The sequence below is a fragment of the Artibeus jamaicensis genome, unplaced genomic scaffold (genome assembly GCF_021234435.1).
Source record: "Artibeus jamaicensis isolate MK-2021 breed Jamaican fruit bat unplaced genomic scaffold, CSHL_Jam_final contig_415, whole genome shotgun sequence".
Lineage (NCBI taxonomy): Eukaryota > Metazoa > Chordata > Mammalia > Chiroptera > Phyllostomidae > Artibeus > Artibeus jamaicensis.
In genome coordinates this window covers 40,134,994-40,155,800 of record NW_026521823.1, presented here as the reverse complement: position 1 = coordinate 40,155,800, position 20,807 = coordinate 40,134,994, and the positions used below count along the sequence as shown (strand labels likewise).

General features: G+C 45.3%; 1 protein-coding gene across 1 annotated transcript in view; it reads right to left on the bottom strand.

Moving 5' to 3' along the window:
* The window catches only part of NBEA (neurobeachin), a 439,670-nt gene that overhangs the window by 243,944 nt on the left and 174,919 nt on the right, over positions 1 to 20,807 (bottom strand). Inside the window, exon 34 of the mRNA XM_053665561.1 lies at positions 4,358 to 4,419. Coding sequence (XP_053521536.1) covers positions 4,358 to 4,419 — 62 coding nt within the window. The remainder of the gene's footprint in view (positions 1 to 4,357; positions 4,420 to 20,807) is intronic.

Genomic DNA, 20,807 nt, shown 5'->3' with positions numbered 1-20,807 from the left:
CAATTTTGATTCTTTACTGATTTCAAATTAAGCTACATATTGGGCGACTGTTTAGATCAACACTAGACTCAAGAAATAGAAGAATGCATCAATAAATCTTAGGTAACCATCATAATGCTTAAAAAAAGCCAAAAATTAATTAAATCACTAAATGTGATACACCTTCATCCTGATAAATAGCATTTCTTTCCAAAGATGTTTTAAAAAATTCTAGCGCACCCCCAGTTTTCCAACAGTCATAATCTTATTACACACCCTCAGCCCTTTCCACAACGAGTCCTCGTGCGCGAAAACCCTTCCGCGGCCTCCACAGTTGTCCCGTCTGTGTCTTTGTGCCCCCGCCTCAGCTCCATGACAGCGGACCGAAAGCTGGACTTTGTGCCTAATTACACCATCTGACTAAACTGCACCATATTGAGGAGAAATGAAAAGTTTAAATGTTAAAAGGCCCAACCGCTTGAAAAAGGAAGACTGTGCTTCAGTTGTGGTTCTTTTGTAAGAGCTAGGCTACGGCCCCAATCACATCAGTGAAGTCACCAAAAATCCTTTTTTATTTAAGTTTATAAAGAATTTACAAAAGAAGAAAGGCAAACAAAACCACAGGCTAACTCATGTTAGTAACTTCATACACAGACCCTAAGAAGCTTGCAAGGCTGACTTCGACTTTATGTCCTTTATACACGTTTGGGGCTTTAATGAGAATAAAAGTGATTTATTAAGCCTATATTTGTTTAATCAGTGCTTCGAGTCAGCAAGTACTTAAATACTGAGGGGCATTATTTCTTACATGAAAGTTTCTCAATTTATGAAACGTTTTCTCTTGACAGATAAGGCACAGACGAATGCGGTGACATCTGCTACGCTTTACTTAGGAAAACTTAAAGAAACCCTACGGGATAACATCACTCCATTTTTCCTGGAGGACTTCTGACGGAGACTTCCTAAAAAGAGTCTGGAAATAATTAGAAACTATTACAGTACCTAAAAAAGTTTACTTGAAAACCAAATCTGCTATTCATCAAAGAACCCAGCACACTCAGACTAAGGTAATGGTCAAACAAGGTGCACGCAAAGAAGGGGGGAGGCCCCCAACGCATGCCTGACTGTAAGAACTCACAGCAAGGCCGGAGAAGACAGTGCCAGGCCTGTGTCGGACCGGAGGGCTCTGCACCAAACGCTGCGCTTCAGTGATGAAACACGGACTTTGTCAGAATAGTATGTTATTTTTTTACTTCATTTTATTTCTAAATGACAAAACCATTTTTCAAAAAAGTGCTAAGTGCAACTCTAATACAAACTGAAAGAGAAGAGTCAATCCTCACCATTTCCTTGTGTGCCATAAATTCCACATGGAAAAGCAAAATGTCCAAAATATTAAAAAAACGTTTTGGTATTTGTGGAAAAATAAATGCAATACCATGTTAATGCTAATAGCTTCTTAAAACACAAAATATGTTTCCTACAGAGACCAGAAATTCCACGGGGTGGGAGACTGCACGGCACATCCCTGGAGTTTGAAAGGCTGTCCACGTGAACTGGATTATCCTTGGCAAGTACCTTCAGACACTCGTAACATGATCTCATGTAAATTTAGACCATATTTTGCACACAAACCACTGGCAATAGTACGTTTAATCAGGAGTTTAGACGAGATGGAAAATCTAATATCCTTAATAATTATAGTGGTAAACGTAACATTTCCAAAATAAAAGGCATAAAAAACAAAAGCATTTAATGGGTTGAGGCAAATGAAAGACAAACAAATGCTGCAAGAGATGCTGCGTTTTCTCTGCGTGTTCATCCCTCCGCTACCTATTCTCCGTAAACAAAACTTTGCCCTGTGGTGGTTTATCTGAATTTAGAAATAAGTAAAGCACATTTTAAGGAAATAAACTGGAATATTCTATTTGCATTGAAAACTTATTTTAACTAAGAATTAAAACACAGTGTGGCTAATAGTTCGATTGTCTTTCCCACTGTAAAAAGTTATATATGTTAAATATATTGCATCAAGGTAGTTATTCATGCTGATTTTCAAGCATTTTATTAGTAGTAATAACTGATCGTCATAATAACACGGAGGTAACAATACCACAAAAAAGGGCCAACTGTAAAATAAAACAGAAAGATGACTGCTAGTGGGGGCAGCTGGGGAGGGGGCTGAGCAGAAAAGAAAAAAGACTCACGGACATGGAAGGCGTGGTGGTGACTGCTGGGAGGAGAGGGTATAAGGAGACTACGTGGTAATGGGGAGAAAGTGTAATGAAGATTACGTATTTTTAAAAAGACGACTTAGAACTCTGCAGCTCGGAGCATTCCTTCAGGGCCCTCCCTGCGGGCAGCCGGCCTGCAGAGGCGCGCCAGTGCCGCGGCCGCTGCAACCGGGCGGCTCAGCGGGTGGCTGTGCGTGGAAGGGGCGCAATGAGGCCTGTGGCCGAGAACCCCGCCTCCCCGAGCAGCGCTGGCTCTCTCTACTCTGTTCATCAGAAGTCGGGCACTGCTAAGGATGCCGGCCTAATGGGTGAAACACAATATAAATCACGTCGAATGTGAGTAGTGTAGAAGAAGGGTGGACTATTTTTAGAAACTTCTGAGAGGCCCATTTTTTTGTGACCTTAAAACCAAGGTCTTATACATCTGTGGAATAATCAACGCCGTACGAAGATGGTTTTATGAGCTAATTTGAAAGCAGAATATAAACTCCTCCCACCTAAATTGCAGTGAGATTACTCATTGGCTTCTTAAAAAATATTTTGTGAAAGAGGCATTTCAGTTTAACAGAAAATAACACAACTGGAGTATTGTTTATAACATATACTCTAAGTATCTTTCTGAGGTATATTTAATCAATTAACCACCTGAAATATTTAAATGCACTCTGAATTATTTAAAAAACGCAACTTAAAAATCAAACGAGTGCCATGTCTGTAATTGCTTAGCTGAGACACTGGCAGTAAGTGCAGTGCCCAGAGAGCTCGGGTTTCTCCCTCTTCCTCCCGATCGATATCCGAGGCGAGGTTTCCTCTCCAGGGCCCTTAATGGCAGGGCTTCCTGGAGCCGCAGATGAGTAATGTTGAACCTGCGATCGGAGGACGAGGCCATCAAAGACACCCGACCCCAGAGCCGCTCTCCCCGGCAGTCCTCCCGACTGTGGCCAGGGCCAGGGCGAAGGAACGCGGAATTCACGCTCTTTCTTCTCCATAAACGGACTCTTCAAAAATGTGCATCATTACGGCCCTAAAAGATCCAGCTAGAGCTCTCGGAATGTCTCTCGAACTCAGGGCTCTGGAATTAGGTGACACCTTTCTGACGCCTTGCAGATGAACTTGGGCTGGGATGCTTCTTCCTTGAACAACTTATTAATATTCTTCTGGGCTGAACAGGGGCAAATGGACCTAGGAATCTCCCTATGAATGCAGTCTTGAAGAAAGTAAACCTGAAGACTGGAAAACAATAGGTAAGTTCAGGCTGTTTTGTTCTTGCTGATGTTTTAAAGGATGTGCTGAAGCCATATTGTTTTTCATTTGGGAGTGAGCTAGAACCTAGGCCAGTGACTGGACACAGTTTCAATGCATTTTTCTTTATGGAGGAAACTAGGGATAAATTTAACAATTACTCACTACAAAATGTATATGAGACCTGTTTCCATTCTCACATTACAGAGTATTTCTCCTTAAAATCAGAATCATTAGGAGACGTGAAAGAGCTGGTGAGAAGGGAGACCATTAGTTCCTTTATCGGAAAAATGTAGTGTGTGTGTGTGTACACATTTAGTTTCCTTATAATTGCTAAGGGATAATACCCAAAAATTACAATTCTATTTCTAATTCTGATTACTAAAGAAAAACAGGATAAGTAGATTTTTAGAATCTTCTGTGAATACAAATTCCATTAAAAAAAGAAAACAGAAAGGCATCATATCAAACACCACTCACTGACAAGCTGTATTTCACTGTCAGTTATTGTATGAAAAAAAGCCCTTAGTTTTCATGATGTCTACTCTGACAAAGAAGTCGCATAAACAACAAACACAATGATAAATCCTACTGCACCATCTAAGAGGTGGGAGATGAAGAAGGGTGTCAGAAGATCAGTGACAGATCTGGCTCATGCGTGTGTCAGAGGGAAGGGACGGGGACAGCAGAAGGTGCGGGAGGGTGGGGCGGAGTCAGCAAGCTCCCAGCGCAGCAGAGGGAGACGGAGACGAGGTGCCCGCACCGCGGGGTCCCCCAGGGGAAAGCGTGTCTCCGTCGGGGGTGACAGACAGAGGTCTGGACGACATGAACGCACACACAGGCCCAAACATCCCACCTCGCGTCCTCCTGCCGCTTGCCGTGGCCACGAGCGCGACCCGTACCTGGGAGCACAGCAGCATGACGAGCTCCACCACGGAGGTGCTGGACTTCATGCAGACCAGGCCTGGACGGAGAGAGAGAGGGACACCGTGAGACGCGGGCGGGGCACCGCCGGGGTCGCTCCTAGGCAGCTCCGGCACGTAAACCGTTTAGACAGAACTGCTAAAATACCACACATGGACACATGCACGAACACATTTTACGGAATTAAAAATATTCAGACATTCAAGATGTGAAAATTACTAAAATGTGACTCCTGCTTGGGTTATTCACTTGGTCAAGGCATTTCTTATGTTTAAACAAGGTGGGATGTCAAAACCAAGTAAGTACTTGTATTTGCTGTCATTAAAATGACATGTGTCATGTGATTCTCTCCTAAAGTGAAGAACAATAATCATTGAAGATTTACCTATTTTTTTCCAAAAGACAAAATTAAAATAGGTAATTCCCAACAAGTTGTCAGTTAAGTAATTTTTAAGTATATTAAAGACAGAATTTTACACGATCAACCTATCGAGCAATGCTTGTGCAATCTCCCACTGTTCTGCTTCCAAAGTCTCTGAACAGACACCAGGGAAAAAAGTTCAGTGGAACAGTGTTTATGGAGTACTGGCTGCTGTTCACGGATCACTCACACCAGGCCGCGCGCCCACGCCAGGCGCCGTAGAGCAGAACCCCGTTTCGTTTTCGTTGGTACTGTGACGTACTATGCCCCCCATTCTACGAGTGAGAAAACATCACCCGACAGACAGTTTAAACATTAATTCATCATCAGGACCGCTTCAGGTTAGCAGGGCAATGGCTTCATAGCATCTATGACAAGGACCAGGATGGGCACCCTTGTAAGGTGCTCGCCTAGAGGAAGATCAACCCAGAGGTAGCGACGGTCTCGGGAGGGTGTGACTCATGTTTGCTAATTCAAAGCACACTTTTAAAAGTCTGTCACTGTTTATAAAATGAACTTGGTGGGCTTGGTTTTTCTTTTCACATGAAGACGCACGTCGTCAGTAAAAGCTCTGTAGAGCACGGAATGCCACTGTCTTCTTAAGGCGACTTCAGTAAGTAGTCTCAGCTGCCTCCAGTCACGAGCAGATGTGTGTGGTAGGGCGGATGAACACCCCTTTGTGCCCGCCTGGCTAACTGCCCTCCCCTCACTGCACAGACAGGCAGAACAAGCTGTAAAATGGCCAGAGGACCCTCTTATCCCATCATTGGGCAGACAGTTAACTACTGAAATCAGAGGCAGGTGTGAAAGCTCATTTAAGAGACAACTGCTGTAATTGATCAGCAATTCTCGTGCCCAGAAGCTAGAGTCGGAAAGACAAATGGGACACGTGTCACCTGTTGGCTGCTCGACTTCTTGAAATTCTGACAGAAAAACTAAGTAAAAGGCCACAGGATGGTGCACAGCGAAAGAGCCACATCTAAAACGCAGACTCCATCTCCATTTAGGTTTTCACCTGTAAGGCTACATAAAGAATCACTCGCCACACGTTCTGTGCGTTAGTGTTTTTTAAACACATAACTTAAAGTAAAAATTAGAAAAAAACACACAATTTCATTCATTTCTCACACATGAATATTTTAAATGAGCATCCAAAAAGACCCCCTGTAACAAGAACATTCGTGATTTTCACAAATACTCTCATCCTGCCGCAAGACAAAGATAAACAAAAGTGCCACCCACACTTAGGGCAAAGAAAACAAACATGAACGGGCAGAAAAGCCGCAGCCTGTACTGGTGCCCTCGGGACCCTGCGAAGGGCCCACGCACCTTCACTGACATGCGCGTGTGCTTAGTTCAAAGCAACGTGAACAAATGAAACCTCTTCAAATGGAAAAAAAACCCTACCCTTGACCACAAGAACAGAGCAGAGGCAATTTTGGAAGACTTACCATCCTTCAAAAATATATAATTACTGCAGTGAAAACTATTTCTACGTGTTTACAAAAGTTTTATTAAAACCAATAAGTAAATCCCAACTTTTTGAAGAGACATGGAAACACAGCATTGTCTGATGACACTCCATCACTGCACACTTTCTAAATAAAAAAGCACCCACATCTAAAAATTTAAGACGCAATTATAAAGCTGGTTTTGCAGGATTTTAACCATCAGCTCAAGTTAGCCAGACGTGCCCAGTGATGCTGTCAATCATGGAGCCTGCACATGGGTAGGGCAGGCATCTGACAAGCGTGTGCCTCAAACAGGCTGAGTTTTTCTTTTCTGGCTCTGGCAAGAGTTTCACAGTCAAATCCACTCACCAGGTATTTCCTCCTGTGCAAGCAAAGTCTTGTGTCTGCCCTCGGGAGTTTATAATAAGGTATACGGTATTCTGTGCCTTCCTAAGTGTTCTGTATATTAATTCAGCTTAAGATTACTTAACATACACAGAGCCTGTTACTTACAATCACTTTTATATCCACCGTCTCATTCGATTCTGAACCCTGAATGGTTATTAACTCATGTGACGGATGAAAGTGAAGAGGTTCATTTAGCGCCACGTGTTTCATCCAGTACGTGGTGCAATGGGGCCTGAACTCAAGACCTTGAACCTGAGAGCTCATCTCAGGTTTGCGGCAGAGCTACTTAAATAATTTGACATCAGTAGCAGACGATCATGTGACTGCGGAAGGTGGTAGTGCTTAATGTTGACCTGATGACCTGCACAGCTTCCTGGGAGAAAGGGATGTCTGTCCGTCAGAAGTGGGGTGAGAACCCCACCACGAGCAAGAAGTACAGGGGCAGCAGGGAACAAAAAAGCAGTTGAAAGACCTTCACTGCTTGGCGGGAGATGGAGGGCTCGAGTTTCAGGGGTGCTTGAACATGGGGCGGGGGGGCTGGGGTAAACTTCAAAGGTAGCTATAGACTGAAAGAAATGTAATGGTAAGTGCTTTTGAAAGCTAAAGAGGAAGAATTCAGAGCAAGTTATAAAACGGGGAGAGGACGCTCGGGCTCAGTACGCCGTTACTACGCCAGGATGAACGTCCTGCCCTGCCCTGCCCTGCCCAGCCAGACGTGCACCCCAAAGTACCCGTATTCACCAGCAACTACACATCTGCCGGAGTAACTCTCCTGGCAGAAAATAGAGTTTAACACCACCCACACCCAGGTCAGCAGTACAACAGGGGCCCGCATAGCATGGGTGGCGCACCCGAATGAGGCAGGCCGGTGTGATGGGGGTGTGTGCGGCGAGGGGAGCCAGCCGGTGGGAGCTTCCGAACACAGCACCCTGAGCCGCCGTGTTGAAAGGTGCGGTTGGCGGGCGGACAGGCTAACACACGGCTCCGGGGAGGGCTAATCGGGCAGACAAACGCTAGGGGGTCCGAGTCTGGATGGGCAGAGCTCAGTGACTGTCACCCCAAACATGGGCAGCTCTTTGGGGTTCACACTTGCCAGGGGTAAGAGGTCACTTGCCTTTTCAGAACTGCACTCCCTCGCCATGAAAAAACGAAACAGAGCCAGAGCACTGGTGGAATGAGTGTGAAGTATGACCCTGGAGCCTGGCTCTGTCTCTTCAATACAAAGGGTGTGGAAGGGACAGGGACGTTCTCTCTCTGTCCCTCTCCGTCCAGAGCCACTGGGCTCTCCCAGGTCCACCTGCGGGCTGACCTAGGCCGGCAGGACTAGACCGTTGGGTCACGAGAGCCCTCAAGGTGGGCAGTGTGTGGAGAAAGCCCGGGTCGGGCAGGACGGTCCCCTGGTTTTAAGCAGTGTTACAGCAACAGCGAGGAGTCACCTTCGCAGCTGGACTTGGCCTTTAAAGAGACGCTGGGTTTCCCTTCGGCAAGGGCCCCCCTTCGAGAGCGGACCACAGGCCTCCAGGACGGGGGCACCCCTCTCGGGGGATCCCCAGTAACTACCATTTAAATGAAAAAATCTAGAAACCATCACTCATTGAGTGACACGGTGGTTGACAGACAAAAAAAATGATTTTCAGGAAAAATGAGACTTTTTCTTTTAAAACATGGGCTCAAGTCATTCAAAAAGCATTTCCAAGCATGTCTACTGCACTGGACGTGATACTAACTTTTTACCCTTTCCGTAGCAGTGAGGAAGGGGGACAGATTGTGTGCACAGAGTCCTGACCCCACTCCCAGGAGAGTGCCGGCACAGCGCAGGAGGAGGGAAGGGCCTCTCCAGCAAGGACAGGGGATGTGACCTTGGACTGGGATGAGCAGAGGGGTGTGAACAGACAAGGGAGGTAGGGAAGGTCCCCTGAGGGGAAGTAGAAATGTCCAGGCTGCAGAAGGACAGCTGGTGGAACGGAGCGGGATGTTGGGTCAGGGAGGCAGCCAGGGAGGGGGGCAGACGTGGGGAGGACAGAGGGCCAGGGCGCACAGGGCCCGTTCACCCCTGGCAACTGGGGGCTGCCTGCCACAGGCGCTCAAGCAGGGGTGGAGGGCACCCAGTGCACTCTGGGAAGGTCGCCTCTGGGCAGTGGGAGGGGAAGAAACGGGACACCGCCCCGTCAGGTCACAGTGACAGAGGCCTGAGCAGGAGGCGGCAGCAGATTCGAGACACCGGTGCCCGGAGACGGAAATATTTTAGTGGCACACGAGGCCGGGGAGCCAGGTGTGGAGGGCGGCTCCTCTCCCTGAGACCTGGAGACAAGGGAGTCGCAGGCTGGGGGAAAGGACGTGCTGGGCTTGAGTCGGGGCGGAATGACAGGCAGGCGGACCGGAGCTCTGCGAGGACGGCTGTGTCCACGCGCGTCCCCGGACGCAGCAGACAGGGCAGGCCGCACCGGCACCGGGGCTGCGAGGTTCTGCGAGAGGCCCCCCAGCACCACTGCAGGCTTAAGATCCAGTTTTTCTATCTTTCCTCCTAATACAATGTACTGATTTGTTTTCCGTCAAACAGAAAGGGCCACTCTGATCATTTGAATTTAAAAAACCAAGTCTCCCCTGAGCCCTTTAGTTTGGTTTAAAATTGTTTACCAGCCCCCAGATGAGCACAGACTGCTGGCACTGAAACTGCTGAAACAGCTTCCTTTCCGGGGGGGGGTGTGACAAAGGAGAGCTCTGGGCCGGGGGGGGGGGGGGGCGCGGGCTCCCCACGCTTCGTGGGCTGCAGTCTCAGCTAAGGGCAGCTGGCCTTGGGCTTGAAGTCCTCTGATCTCCGCAGTTCCCACACTGTGTCATGACGCATTCTGAGGCACAGAGCACAGCTACAAGCGTGCATCTTTTAAGACTTCTGCTTACACATCTCCATCGGCATGCTAGTGAATCCTTATGTTTTTACCACCCTTTTACTTTTATCTGAAACATGCAATTAATTCTTCTATTTCATTGCTGTGATGTGCCCCTCTCTCTGAAATGTTCCTTTCAGTATTAGCTTTTAAGTCATCTAAACTTATTAGGTCAAAACTTAAAATTAGCAGCTGAGAAATTAGTTTGGCTTTCTAGTTTTATTTTATTTTTTAATTTAATTTAAATTGTCTTATTGTTGTTCAATTACAGTTGTCCTCACTCTTCACCCATTACTCCCCCCCCCCCCCCGCCTTACCCACCCCTAACCTCCCACAGTGGGGCGGGAGGGAGTGGCTTTCTAATCTTAAACTAAAATCCAAACAAAACCTAACAAAAAATCAATATTAAACACTCTTTAAAATAACAATAATGGTTAAAATTTTTATTGCCACAGTTTACATATACATATAAATAAGGACTTACCTACTGTTTTGACTGGACATTTTAAGATTTACCTAAAATTGTTCCAGAGATTTTACTTTAACTTAAAATTGTATTACAAATGAAAACAGTTGTAGTAACATCTTAAAGAAATTAACATTAAATTCAGTTACTAAGAAAAAGCTTTCTAAAGGTAATTATATTACTACAGCTCATTTTTATGTTTAGATTATAAATTTAAAAAATGACCCTCCCAGCATGGTGGAGGCGGAGCCCGTTCACTCACTACCTAACTTCACGGAAGAGTCAGCCGTCATGAACTGGGGGAACGAGGCTCAGTCTCTGGCTCCATCAGGAAGCCAGGCCGGCCCCCCTCCCTGGTGAAGACGCAGGGAGGCAGCCTGGCCCTGGTGCCCTGGCTTCCCGCCACAACCTCGGAACCCCGCGGGAGGGCGGAGGCCCAGGGGCACCGCGGGTCCCGGCCGTGCGGCTGCCTCCCAGCTCCACTGCCGCGGCTGCGGGCACAGGCGGGCGGGTGCTCCCTGCCTTCCCTGTGCTGCCCAACAGCTCTGGGCCAGGCCCTCGAAAACGCCCCGTCGGGGGAAAGACTGGCAGATTCGCGGTGTCCAGTGTCACTTTTTTCTTGTCTCCATGTGACTTCAGCTTCTGTTTGCATGTCCCCTGAAATACTATTATTTTTCATTTCACATACTGAAAAATAATGACAACTTCCAAATCACTTGGGATTACTGAAGCTTTGTGCTGGCTGTGTCCTGAGACGTGTTCATGCAGATAATTTACTGAAGGCCCCGTAAGTAAGACGACAGTCTCTGACTCTGAGTGGCTGACAGCCCAGGTACAAAGGCGATTCAGCTGCGGAGACGTTTAGGTGGTATTACACTGGAAATATTACAATAAAACACGATGCCTCAAAATAACTTAAAGCCATTATTTTTGAGGTTTTTATGAAACACTTTCACTCACAGTATTAGACTGGAGTTTCCACTACAGAAGTCACGGGCCTGTGGTGCCCTTTAACTGACCTCTGACCGCACCACAGTGTGGACGAGGAGAGTGAGGGACAGGCGCACGCGCGTGAGCCCCCTGGGCCCCTCAGCCGGCTCCAGGGCACACTCACCTCTAGCAGCGGCCGCCGTCCCTGCACCACGCCTGCACTCACTTGCCCCTGCCCCCCCCCCCCCCCAGTCCTTGAAACTCCAGAGTCAGCTAAAAGCTTCTGCCCTGTGTCCGCCTCAAATACCAGCACTGACCCAAGGAGCACTCTGGTCCTGAGCCTATGAGGAGGGATACATGTGTTTTAGCCACGCATTTCACTTTCAGAAGAGGAAAAAGCACTAGTTAAATAGTCACGCAATTAATTTACATGAACAGTTAACAGCTGAATAGAAATTACACGAATGTCTTTATATTAGAAATAAAACCACTCGAACTCTATAAAACACTGTACGTATAAACGTGTAATTTCTATAGTTATAGTTCCAAACTATCCAAATTCTCACTTTATTTACATTCTTGGATAAGTATGTTTAATAAATTTAAGTTCTCAAATTCAAATAAATTTAAAGTTGCTTTTGTAGTACTAGGTACCTTTAAGTTCTCTATTTTTGGATTCAGACAAACTTGAGCACATTTTCTTCTAACGCTTACATATAATGCGACATGGAAATACATGCATTGCTTTCCTGGATAATACATGCATGAAGTCAGAGGCCACAGAAGCTGAGTAACGTGACTGGTACAAGGAAGCTGCTGACAGTCGGGCCAGGGCACGCAGCAGCAGCAGCTTCCAGTGACAACGGGCCCCCACGAAGCTGACATGCGCCCCAGCCGCCTCCCAGAGTGGCCGGCTTCGCGCAGAACTTCCAGACTGACGTCTCTAAAGTGCTCTGAGAAAACCTACAGGCCGTTACAAAGTCCCACCTGTGCTCGAACAGTAAATTCTTCATTTTTTAAATTAAAATTATTTTACTGTTGTTCAATCACAGTTATCCGTATTTTCTCCCCACTCCTCCCCCCGGACCTCCTCCAAACCCACCTCCCTCCCTTGCTTCCGCCCTCCCCCTTGGTTTTGTCCATGTGTCCTTTATAGTAGTTCCTGAAAACCCTTCTTCCCAATGTCCCTCCCCCTCCTCTCTGGCTATTGTTAGATTGTTCTTAATTTCAAGGACTCTGGTTATATTTTGTTTGCTTTTTTCTTTTGTTGATTATGTTCCAGTTAACAGTGAGATCATATAGTATTTATCCTTCACTGCCTGGCTTATTTCACTTAGCATAATGTTCTCCAGTTCCAGCCATGTTGTCACAAAGGGTTTAAAATTCTTCATTTTGACACAAATATGTCCACTCAAATGTTCATTTGAAACCAAGTATTTCTACTAGAATAGTTCTAGAAAGTTTGAATGTAAAATCTATGTTCAGAACTAGTTTGAAAAGATTATCTAAGTAGCCCTGGCCAGTGCGGCTCGGTTGGTTGGTTGGAGCATCATCCCGTGTACCAACAGGCTGCGGGTTCAATCTCCAGTCAGGCTTACACAGGAGGCAACCGACTGATGCCTCTCACATTGCCGCCTCTCTCTCCCTCTCTACAAAATCAGTAAGGGACATGTCCTTAGGTGAGGAATTAAAAAATAATAAAGAAAGACACAAACACCTGTCCTTCTCAAACTATTCCAAAAAATCCAAATGAAGGGGAGATTCCCAAGGTCATTTATGCAGCCAGCATTATCCTAATTCCAACACCAGATAAAGACACTCCAGAGAAAGAAAATTATAGGCCAAGATCCCTGATGAATTCTGATGCTAAAATCCTCAGCAAAATATTAGCAAACCAGATCCAGCAGTACATTCAAAGCATCACACAACACGATCAAGTAAGACATATCCTGGGCGTGCAAGGCTGGCATAATATTTGCAAATCAATAAATGTGAAACATTACATAACCAAAATGAAAGATCGAAATCATTTCATCTAATCAACAGAGGCAGAAAAGGCATTTGATAAAATCCAGCACCTACTTACAATAAAAACTCTCAGCAAAGTGGGCAAAGAGGGAACATACATCAATGTAACAAAAGCCACATATGACAAACTCCCAGTCAGCATCGTATTCAATGGCAAAAACTACAATTGTTTACCTTAAGATTTAAAACAAGAAAGATACGTCAGCTTTCAGCACTCTTATCCAACACAGTACTGGAAGTCTTAGCCACAGCAATAAGACAAGAAGAAGAAATAAAAGGCATCCAAATTGGAAAAAAAAAATATAACTGTCATTATTTGCAGGTGACACGATACTGGGTATAAAGAATCTTAAAGATTCCACCAAAAAACTCCTAACTCTGATAAATGAATTTAGTAAAGTAGCAGGATACAAAATAAATATCCAGATTAGTTGTATTTTTATATGCCAATAATGAACTATCAGAAAAGCACATTAAGAAAACAGTTCCATTCATAACTGCTTCCAAAAATAATCACATAAAAGACCTATACTCAGAAAACTGTAAGACACTGAAGAAAGAAATTAAAGAAGATACAAATAAGTGGAAGCATACACCATGTTCACGGATTAGGAAGAATTAACATTAAAATGTCCACACTACGCAAAGCAATCTATAGACTTAAAACAATTCCTATCAAAATACCAATAGCCTACTTCAGAGAACTGGAACAAATACTCCAAAAATCTATAGGGAACCCCAAAAGACCCTGAACAGCCACAGCAATCTTGAGAAAGAAGAACAAAGTTTGAGGAATCATGCTACCTGATATCAAACTATACTACAAGGCCATAGTAATCAAAACAGCATGGTACTGGCACAGAAACAGAAATGCGTTTTAATGGAACAGAATGGAGAGCCCAGAAATAAACCCATGCCTTTAAAAACTACAATGGGGTAACGATTGGCTAATGAATAAATGGAGTTGGGAAAATTGGATAGATATGTGCAAAAAAATGAAACTAGACCACTTTCTTACACCATACATAAGAATAAACTCAAAATGGAATAAAGACCTAAAAGTCATAATCAAAACCATGTAAGTCCTTAAAAAGTACTGGCAGTAAAATCTCAGACATTTTTCAGAGTAGTATTTTTTCTGATATATCTCTTCAAGCAAAAAAAAAAAAAAAGGCACTATATCAAAGTAAAAAGTTTTAGCAGAGCAAAGGAAACCATAAACAAAATGAAAGAAAATTTACTGAACGAGAGAAGATATTCACCAATAATGTATCTGATCATGGGTTAAAATAAAAGTTTATGAAGAATTTATATGACTCAACATAAAAAAATGCAATTAAAAATGAGCAAAGGACCTGAACAGACACTTTTCCAAAGAGGACATACAGAGAGCCACTATACATATAAAACATGCTCAACATCACTACATCAGAAAAATGTGAATTAAAGCCGCCGTGAGGTATCACCCCACACCTGTCAGAATGGCCGTCATCAATAAATCAACAAATGACAAGTACTAATGAAGATGTGGAGAAAAGGGAACTCTCATGCACTATTGGTGGGAATGCAGACTGCGGCAGCCACTGTGGAAAACAGTATGGAAGTTCCTCAAAAAATTTTAAAAAAGGATCTGCCTTGTGACCCAGTGACTCCACTTCTGGGAATACATCCAAAGTAACCTGAAACACTAATTAGAAAGAACATACGCACCCCCACATTCACAGCAGCATTAGTCACAGTAGCCAAGATCTGGAAGCAACCCAAGTGCCCATCAATAACAAGCTGTGGTACATTTACACAACAGAATACTACTCAGCCACAAAAAGGAAGGAAATGTTACCCCTTGAGACAATATGGGTGGGGGACCCGGGGAGTATCATTATAAGTGAAAAAAGCCACTCAGGGAAAGACAAACAGTGTATCATTTCAGTGTATGTGGAGTCTAATGAGATAAACTAACAAACAAAACAGAAACCGACTCACAGACACAGAGAACAGACTGACAGCTGTCAGAGGGGAGGGGTTGCAGGCCTGAGTGAAAAAGGTGAAGGGATTAAACGAACACAAACTCACAGACGCAGACAATAACTACGGTGATGACCAGAGGGAAAGGGGGTGGGAGAGGTAGAAGGGGGTCCAGGGGGGACAGATGGTGATGGGAGGAGACTTGACTTGGGGCAGTGAACACACAAAACCATACACAGACGATGGATCATAGACTTGTACACCTGAAACCTATCCCATATAATTTTATTAACCAATGTCACCCCAATAATTTCAGTAAACAACGGGAAAAAAGCAATGGTATCAAAGTAATCTGTACTGTAGTGATAACGAGTGATGGGACTAAGAAACAGAACAGGAAGTATTTAACTTAAGTGATGGGCGGTTACTAATTTCCTGGGAAGTGACTTGAGAGATCACTCCAAGTTCAGCCACCACAAATGGCATTGTTCAATCTGTAAAACAGAATCTGTTTGATCTGATGTAAATAACACTCTACATCAAAACAAATGCAAAAACAAAACACTTTTATGTTTTCTAGTGTAAATATTGCAATGTACAGCAGTGGAAATCACAGGTACAACCCTTTCTAATTAAAGTTAGAAGAACACACCCGATCCTTGGCTGGACTCGGAGTGATCAGATGACCCCGCTGAGTGGTGTTTTGGGTTTGGGTAATTGCACGTCGGATGTCACGAGTGACGGTCGTGTTTCCACACAGAACAAAAACCAGTCCTCTAACAGCAAAATCGGTCTCTGAACCGGATTCTGTTTTTTTACACACGGCCCACTGAGCTCTGGACACCAAGCACACGCAGATGAACGGCGCTGACTCCACGTGGCGGGGCGGGGCGCATGCAAACCGAGGCGGTGAGACCGCAGCGCTGCCCAGGACGTGACTTGAAAGACACGGGAGAAACACCTGGTTCCCAGGGCGAGTCCACAGAGGTAACAGCCCAGATAACCTACCAGCTTAAGAACAGCTGAAATAAAAAAGTACTATCAGTTGATCAAAATGTTAGCGGGCAGAAGCGAACTTACCCTAACTGGTTTGCACTACGGCAGAGTGGAAGCATTAAAAATGAAGTCAGCCCACTGTACTCTGCAGTAATGGGTCCGGAACTCGTTGTTTACAGAAGCTCTACACTTTCGGAAGGGCATCCTGAAATGAGCCCATAGGCAGGAAAACCGTGGGGACGGAGCAAGGCGGGAAGAGTTCTGGGAAATAATTACAGGAAACCAGAGATGCTTACTTGGCAGAGGAGAAGGTTTCTAGGGACAGAGTGACTGCGAAAGGGCCGCTTCTCTGTGACCCAGAGTCCACCTAAGCTGGGGCAACTCTGCCTGATTAAGGGGCATCTGTAATGTGGGAAACGGTGTTTTGATACCTGAGAAAGACAGACTGGAGACTGATGGTCAAGGGTGACATGCCCTGGACCTGACCCCAGTCTCTGAAACTGGAGACGGGGGCCAGCGTGTCTGGGCAGCCGGGACCCGGGGCCAGGAGAGCGCGTGCCTGGGAGCCTCTGAATCCTCTGAAGCTGGGTCGCTGTGTGCAGCTCGGTGGTCGCCGGATTCGGCTCATCTCTGAGTGGTCCGAACAGACTAGCCAGCTCCTGCACCTCTTTCCAGACTTCTCAGTATTTGGGTTTTTACCCCAGGGTCTCAGAACCGGGTGATTTTACCAGCACTACGGAGTTCCTTAAACTGGATCGAGTGTTTAACGAAGTCAAGGAGTCCTGGACCTAATGTGGCAAGATCTGGCCGCAGGTCCGAAGTGGCCTGACGTGTAAACTTGAGCTGACTGGCGCTCGCCTTTCTCAATACTAAAAATCTTCACTTGATAAACGGAAGGTTAACGAGGAGGGAGGCGGGGACCGCGTGGCCGTGTAGCCCAGCAGGGTGTCTAACCCGCGGCCCATGGGCCGCATGTGGTCTGGGTGGCTATGAATTCGGCCCAGCACGCACCCAAACGTAAATTTACTTAAAGCCTTTTTTTTTTGCTCATCAATTTCCGTTAGTGTTTGTGTATTTAATGTGTGGTCCAGAGATGCCAAAACCCCTAGTGCTTATGTCCAGAGATGTCGGACACCCCTGGTGCTTATTTTTTGGCCCCTTATGGAAACACGGTGTTGATTTCTGCCCTAAAGGGCACGGGCACTTCTTTCCGGCTCCAACCCCCATGGCCCCAAACCCTTCCTTTGGGGCATACCCACCTGAACCGGGACCAACGGCCCACTCCCACAGAGTGGAAAGGAAGCGAGGTGGAACGGCACATGGTCTGGGTCAGTTACTTAACCATCAGATTTCTGTTTCGTTCTTTACTCGAAACCAAGGATGCCAAGTGGGTAAGCCAACAGACAGCATTTGGTAATAAAATGAAATCAGAACCATTGACACAGTCGTTCCCGGTGAGTTCACAGGACTGTGACTTGGATCCCTCGAGTGTTGCAGGCATGACAATGGGCCCAGAGAAGGCAGGTGACTGGTTGCAGGAACGACCATGTGCACTTGGGCCGCCCCGTGTTGGTAGGTGCACTACAAATTCAAAATGGAAAACTAGGCTTTGGTGGAGAAAACGAAGCGGTGGCTCCTCTCTGCTTCCACATTCTGTGACTTAAAACTGTCTTTCTACTGTCCTTGTAAAAATCTCTCGTTCACGATAGACCTTCATGAAACACCAGATTTGGTCCCTAAAAGTGTACTGGTTCCTTCTGCCTCCAGACTACCCTACCGAAGCCCGCAGCATGCAACCGACTGACTGTTTCTGCACCGTGCTGACTGTCCCCCTGTTCACAATCCCTCCAGGGGTGGCCAGAGTCCCATCTTCGCCCCGGGAGCGTGTCCTCCCACTGTTCACAGCAGCAGTCATGCACAGCCCTGGAGGCTCTGCTGTGTTTGAACTTGGCCAATGTGATGTCCATGCTGTGTCCTGTTACTTTACACAACTGTATTTTAGGAAGACAACTGGGAATGAAAGAATATCAGGATATACATCACTTCTCAAACAGAAACAAAGTGAAACATGTCACTTCACAGCAACATTAAAAACCCGCTATTCTCAGTGTCACTTGTAAAACGTTCGGAAGATGTTAGAATAAGGAAATCAAGGAATTTCTGCTTTGCCTGCTTCATGTTAAATAAACCCTATCCTTCTCCTCTATCTTTTAGGCAGTTACTGGAACATTTGTGTCTACGGAAAACAATTTCACTTGTTCTCCTGTCCACTTACCCCTACAGGAGTTTTGAGGACACGCATTTCACGTCAGATACCCTGGCAGGCCCTGGATCCCTCGTGCAGCTTCATGTAGCGCCCGTGACAAAGACGTGACCAGGTCATTATACAGATGGGGTGCTTTTAGTCTAAAACAGCGATTTTCAACCTTTCATCTCACAGCACACACAAACTAGTCAATGCATTGCTGCGGTGCACCCAAAATACTTTTTGCAGATCAGACCAAAAATATGGAGTCTGCATTCATTCCCACCGGATGGCTACTCGTGTTGGCTGCTGTCATTTGTCGGCCATCTAAGGGAGGGGGCCGGTGCCCGACTCCACATCAGCTGCCTACTGCAGGTGTACAGGCCCTTGCGACGCCCCGGCGTGTTCTGCTGCACGAGTTGGAATCGCTGCTCCAGGGTATCGGGTGAGTCCTCTCAGAAGAAGTGTATGCCACAAGGTTCTGAAGTGAGCCGGGCAAACGTAGGCAGACTGAAAACATTTCATGATCGTTTAAAAATTGTTCAGTTACCAAAGTTTTCTGAATGCCTCATATTCTTAATGACTAGGAACACACTGATTTCACTGCATTCTGTAGCTATAACGTGCAAACATATAAATCATCTAAGGAACATCCTCATGTCTCCGCCTTCTCTACACAGAGTCACTGAAATGCATGTAAGGCTGCATGTTTGTTGACTCTATGGTTAATGCAAGTTAAAGGATCGCATAAGTAGTTCTTAAATGGGCTTCTGCTCATTACCTGGACCACTCTCCCAACTAACATGCAAGGATACTTATTGGTGGCGAACGCTCTGCCCCTGCCTCCCCAGCCCCAGAGCCAGAAGCTGCTGCTTCCTGACTTACAACAATAGCCTGTTCTCATGTAGGAAATGGCCCCTAACTGCCTGAGTTTTACGTAGGGACCCTTTCTACCCTCCTCACTTGTCCCTGTCACCGGGGCCAAAGATGCTTGGGCTCCATCATGCCTGTTGGAAGCACTTGCTTTCCATGAATCTATTAAAGTGAAAGTAAAAAGTAAATATATTCCCGAGTTTTTAAAAAAGTATTACATATGATAAATTTTTAAATAATTGCACCATTTTCTACTGAAAAAATTAGAATGCCATTAAAACATGGCTTTTTCTTACGGTTATGGAGACAGAGAGAGCCATCAGTTACTAAATAAACTGGGAGCATACAGTAAAACATTCTAATTTTATAATATTATGTCCTAAGAATAGAAAGTGGCTGGAAAATGTAACCACTGTAGTAGAACTGCTCAGTAATATATTGTCTTTGTCCACATTTTCCAATTCAGCTTTTCTTTCGTAACTGTGTTTCTTTAACGTGCATACGTATCTCAGAAGGTAAAACAGTAAGAGCCTACACTGATTTCAAGCCTGGTATCTGGAAGATTCCATGTACATCACCATATGTGCAGACATCACATCTAACTCAGCCTGCAGGTGACTTTCCACCACATAGAACTCCCTCTCTGTGCCCATTAAAACTACACCCTGCACACACACAGCCTCCCAAAACAGCCTTGATACTCAATGTTGTGTTTCATGAACTACTCAGACATTGTCTTCATGCTACTGTGTTTAGAGCATACACACACCCTGATTCAGAGCATCCATGTAAAGGTTTTGCTGTAAATACTAGTTTTCGTTTCTCCATGGGAAATAGGGAGGAGTAAGATTACTGGTTCACACATTAGGGGACGTTTGACTTAGGAAGAAACTTCCAAACCACGTTGTCTAGTGGCCGCCGATTTGCGTTTCTAAGCCAAGGCTGGGGAGAGGCAGCTGCTCTGATTCTCACCGGCACCGGGCATTACAGGTGTTCACTTTTTCCATCCTCCTCGGTTTGAGCGCTGAGTCATGTGGTTTTCATCTGCATTAACCTACTGGCTCTCCAAGTTGCCCATCTTGTTCTGGGCTTATGTGATACCCTGCTGCCATTGCCAGGGCAGTACCGGCTCAGTTCACTACTAAGGGGGCTCTTGCTCTCCTTATTGCTGAGGACGGCTTTTCTGAGATTTTCTCTACAATGCTTACTTAGAACAGTTTAATTATGATGTCCCACGGCTTACTTCTATTTAAGTTTTATTAATTTTTAAATATATTTTATTGACTATGCTATTAGAGGTGTCTGATTTCCCCCCTTCACTCCCCTCCACCCTGCACACACCCCCTTACCCATATTCCCCGCTTTTAGTTCATGTCCATGTCATACTTATAAGTTCTTTAGCTTCTACATTTCCCATACTATTCTTACCCTCCCCCTATTTCTATCTACCATCTGTGCTACTTATTCTCTGTACCTTTCCACCCCCCCCCACTTCCCTGTTACTAACCCTCCAGGTGATCTCCATTTCTGTGGTTCTGTTTCTGTTCTAGTTATTTCCTTAGTTTATTTTTTTGTTTTAGGTGTGACTGTTAATAACTGCGAGTTTGCTATAATTTTACTGTACTTTTTAAAATCTTTTTTTCTTAAATTCCTTTAACATTTCATATAATAAGGGCTTAGTGATGATGAACTCCTTGAACTTGACCTTATCTGAGAATCGCTTTACCTGCCCTTTCATTCTAAATGAAAGCTTTGCT